General features: G+C 40.9%; 2 protein-coding genes across 2 annotated transcripts in view; both read right to left on the bottom strand.

Annotated features, from left to right (window-relative positions):
- LOC107681318 (uncharacterized) overlaps positions 1–441 on the bottom strand; it is a 10,558-nt gene extending 10,117 nt beyond the window's left edge. The window contains exon 1 of the mRNA XM_016477603.1: positions 381–441. Within this exon, the coding sequence (XP_016333089.1) occupies positions 381–441 (61 nt within the window). The remainder of the gene's footprint in view (positions 1–380) is intronic.
- A 497-nt stretch (positions 442–938) lies between these two features.
- Positions 939–3,887, bottom strand: LOC107681310 (sialidase-like). The gene is made up of 4 exons (XM_016477590.1): positions 3,641–3,887; positions 2,592–2,828; positions 1,181–1,751; positions 939–1,049 (listed from the first exon to the last, which is right to left on the bottom strand). Exons 2-4 carry the CDS (start codon positions 2,813–2,815, stop codon positions 939–941), a joined length of 906 nt encoding a protein of 301 aa, XP_016333076.1. The 5' UTR covers positions 2,816–2,828; positions 3,641–3,887.
- Between the last annotated feature and the right edge of the window lie 397 nt (positions 3,888–4,284).

The following is a 4,284-nucleotide window of genomic DNA, read 5'->3' as shown; positions in this document are numbered from 1 at the left end:
GTCCAGTTGCCAGTTGGTGGCGGTAAATGCACCAGAAGTTGGTTTGCCATCCGCCATAAAACGTTATTAAAGAACTTGATCAAATATTTGAACGCATCCGAAGCTCAAATCGGATCCGAAAAGTCCGCATTCGCAGATGGTCGGCACCCCACGCAGCCTCTGTACGATTCTCCATTGGAAATGAATGACTTCCGGTCCAACGGCTGTCGTTTGTCGTGTGCAAGTGGAAAGGCGGCTTTAAAGGCTGCGTGGGGTGCCGACCATCTGTGAGTGCGGAATTTTCGGATCCGATTTGAGCTTCGGATGTGTCCTGATGTGTGGATCAATCCAACAGTTGTACACGGAATCAGCTCCGGGCAGATGACAGGTAGATCTCTCACCTGCGCTTCCGCGTTCGTCACTTCTGAGCGGCGCATGTGCAACGCTGACCTGATACGTCATCCGTCCGGAGCTGCTTCCGTGTACAACTGTTGGCGCAAGCTACATTAAAGTGATTATTACATTTTGAATATGGATATTTTTCTTACAAAAACGCATCGATTTGCTACAGGAAGCCTTTGTTCACCCCCCGGAGCCGTGTGAGACACTTTTTTTTTAATGGATGGGCGCTTTTTATTTAACTTATTTTGGACTGATGCACTGCAACACCCGCTGAGTGGCATTAAACAGCTTGAAAGATCAAAGACAATTTTTAATATAACTCCGACTGGATTCGTCTGAAAGTAGAAAGTCATATACACCTAGGATGACTTGAGGGTGAGTAATTTATGGGCTAATTTTCATTTTTGGGTGAACTAACCCTTTAACTAACATTAACAAACTGATTAATAAATGCTGTAAAAATATATTGCTCATTGTTAGTTCATACAGCATACATGCAAAAAGAAACCAAAAGAGCGTAAAACATATAATTGAAGATGTATTATATCAGAGTAAACTTACTTCATAGGGTTTAGCTCTGGCAGGTAATAAATGAAGTCAGCTAAGGTAATTTTGTCACGATCTGGCTCAATACAATGCTCACGTTTATGCCGTCTACTCTTCTTCTCCTTTGAAAACAAAGTTTACATACATGATTTTGTACTTGCTTTTTAATGGAAATTTGTTGATATTTTAGTAGATATTTAGTAGGTATTTCCTGGTCCAAACTTTTAAACTTTAGATTTAAAATTGACTTTACCATTCTTTCTTTCTTCCTCTCCAGCTTCATCAGTTCTTTCAGTTTGAGGGCCCTCAAGACCTGCTGCTTGTCTGAAGAAATGTTCTTCCTGAGAGGAGAGTCTGGTCCATCAACACGAGACAGTTTCACATACGGTGAGAGTGTGCATGAAATTGGAGTGGCTCCTTCTTGAGGCCCGAAATCCTCATTTGGGATTTTTTGGGGAGTTTGGCAAGGCTCTTGTTTAGGCATCAACGGTGTTGATGATGGAGATTCTGGACAGCCAGATGTGGATGGAAGACATGGTGAGGATGGAGGGCAGTTAGCTGCTGTAGTGGCATCTGAGAATGTAGAGTGTTGGGAATCATCTCTGCTGATAGCACCTGAGATGGGGGACTGAGGAAAAGACTTGGCTGCCTGGAAATGGGATGATATCTTGGATGGCTCTGATGGAAGAGAAACAGCCTTTCCAGTGGATGGAGAAGCAGAACGGACTTTGGGTCTGGCCAGGTTTGGTGTTGCAGAGAATCTGCTCCTCCTCTGAAGTACTGTAGTTGCAGGTGTGCTGACACTAGATGGCGCTCCATCATTACTGTCAGTGGACAAAAGAATAAAAAACACGCTTGATTTGAAGTGCTTCTCAATCTCAGGCTTGATCACATGACACTTTTAAGTATAGCTACCATTTAACTAACTTTTAATTTACTTTAGGCAGTCTAAAGACAGACCTGAACTGAATATTGATATTCATTTTTGTGGTTGACAGTTTCCCGCCCCCCCAAGTACCTAGTCAGGAAATATAATCTGAAATATCAAAGTTCACATTCATATGCAACAGCAATGCAATAGAAGATAAAAATAAAATAAAAATAGAAAATAAAATTGAAAACAAAATGAGATAAATCTAATGATTATGATAAGAAAAACACAAAGATAAGTCAAGGACTATGATGAAACCAAGTATCAAATAATATATTGAATTAGAATTTATTGTTATATTTCAACTTGAATTTTATTTTAAGTTCTTATTACTTTCTGTTCTTTTTTCTTTAGCTTTCACTTATTTTTATTTCAGTTTGGTTTTAGTAATTTAATATTTCAACATACTTTATTTTTAAAGTTTATTAAACTTTGATTTTTTTGTAATATAATGCATCTTTGTTGAATAAAAGTATCAGCCTAATTTCCTTCAAGATCATACATAAAAGTATTAATTTCCACAAATGTTTGAATGGTAGTGTATGTTTAATCATAAATGTTCAATTTGATTCCACACGAGAGGCAATTGCCATTTTCCAATTCAGCCCAAAATATACTTGATTTCTACAGCCAATGTCTTCCTTAAAAAAAACAAAAAACAAAAACAAATATGGTTCCAGGGAGAATAAATATTATTTAGTAAATTCTGGGGGTGCTGTCAGGGTGTGCTTACATGTTCAGTGATGCTTTCTCTGATGGAGAGCCGGGCACATTTCCATCTCCTGTCGCCACAGCAGACTCTTTGGCTTCCAGCTGAGACTGTGGAGAAGTTGACAGCTTTTGATGGGTGTCATCAACAGCTGTGGACCCTTGGGCGCTCTTGTCCTCAGCTGCGGGTGCCACACTTCGACCTCCTGGCCTGACATTGGGTTTAATACTAATTCTTGCTCTTCGCATCCTCTTCAAGTAACTGTGGTAAAATCAAGTCATGTATAAGCTTGCATGTCATACACGTGTATATAGGGGGAAGTCGTGGCCTAATGGTTAGAGGGTCGGACTCGTAACCCAAAGGTTGCGGGTTCGAGTCTCGTACCGGCAGGGATTGTAGGGGGGGGGAGTGAATGTACAGCGCACTCTCCCACCTTCAATACCACGACTGAGGTGCCCTTGAGCAAGGCACCTCCCCGGGCGCCGCAGCATAAAAATGGCTGCCCACTGCTCCGGGTGTGTGTTCACGGTGTGTGTGTGTTCACTGCTGTGTGTGTGCACTTAGGATGGTTTAAATGCAGAGCACTAATTCCTAGTATGGGTAACCATACTTGGCCACATGTCACTTGACTGAATTTGAGTTGCACTGAGTCACAGCAATGCAAACCCTATATGATATATATTACAATTTTGTCATGTGGTCAAGACTGACTGGTTTCATCAGTCTGGTGGTGGCCATGTCTCGTGTGGCTGTTAAGCTAAATTTTGAATTATATTGTGGACAGTACTGGCCAATTCATGTAATTCTAACCCGTAGGCTTCATGTATTTTGCTCACTGAGTGAATTAAAAAAAACACCAACAGTAGTTGAGATTAAAAATATAAAAGGGACATCTTTGAATTGTAACAAATATAATTTTAAATTGGACACACAAACGCCTCAGATTCCGCATGCCTCAGTGTGTGGCGTATCCACACTGATTTCCCATTGGCAGCTGACAGAAATCAAAATGCTGAATTACGAGCGATAAAGCGGTAAATGTGTAATGACAACAGAAAAGCAACAAGCCTTACTTCAATTCAAATCACCGTGTAATCCTGTCAATGTGATTGTCGCGATTTAAAGTGGTAAAATGCCGTTTAAGCTGGTTACATGGCTCCCTGCCGCAACTTTCCCTGCGCACCGGCCGGTCTGACCACCATGCCGCTCGAGACCTCTACTCAGTCCGTGAACGGCATTGTGGGTCTTTGTAGTTTTACCGTTACTCTCTCAAATATACTCTGCTCTCTTCGCCTCGTTCCTTCCGCTAAAAACTACATTACCCAGCAGCTTCAGAAAGTCAGCTGTGACTGACTGTTTTTTTACAGTCTATGGGAGCAACACTCTGTCGGAAGGCACGTCGTTGACATGCAATTCTATGAAATTAAAACTACAATTTACGTTTTTATATATATATTTTTTCTCCAATTTTGTAAAGAACATTTTATGATAACTGAAAATTCTTCTTACATCATAAGAAGAATTTACATCGTAAGAAGAAATTCGTAAGAAGAATTACATCATAAGAAGAATGGCATCTATGCTAATATTAGTCTGTTTCTTTCTTTTTTTTCCCGAGATCACCGTAGCCACCAGATCCAGTCCATATCCAGCCCAGGTGGTGGATCAGCACCTAGACGACCTCTGCAGCCCTGAATTTCAGCGGAGACCAGGACAA

The sequence above is a fragment of the Sinocyclocheilus anshuiensis genome, unplaced genomic scaffold, assembly GCF_001515605.1.
Source record: "Sinocyclocheilus anshuiensis isolate Anshui unplaced genomic scaffold, SAMN03320099.WGS_v1.1 scaffold697, whole genome shotgun sequence".
Lineage (NCBI taxonomy): Eukaryota > Metazoa > Chordata > Actinopteri > Cypriniformes > Cyprinidae > Sinocyclocheilus > Sinocyclocheilus anshuiensis.
This window is presented reverse-complemented; position numbering and strand designations above follow the sequence as displayed.

What these genes read in the sequence shown, in the direction of transcription:
- LOC107681310 (XM_016477590.1), bottom strand. Translation starts at nt 2,815, where the DNA reads ATGCGAAGAGCAAGAATTAGTATTAAACCCAATGTCAGGCCAGGAGGT. An exon ending in GAGAAAGCATCACTGAACAT is followed by an intron (nt 1,752 to 2,591) that starts GTAAGCACACCC and finishes GTCCACTGACAG; the next exon opens with TAATGATGGAGCGCCATCTA. An exon ending in AGAGGAAGAAAGAAAGAATG is followed by an intron (nt 1,050 to 1,180) that starts GTAAAGTCAATT and finishes TTGTTTTCAAAG; the next exon opens with GAGAAGAAGAGTAGACGGCA.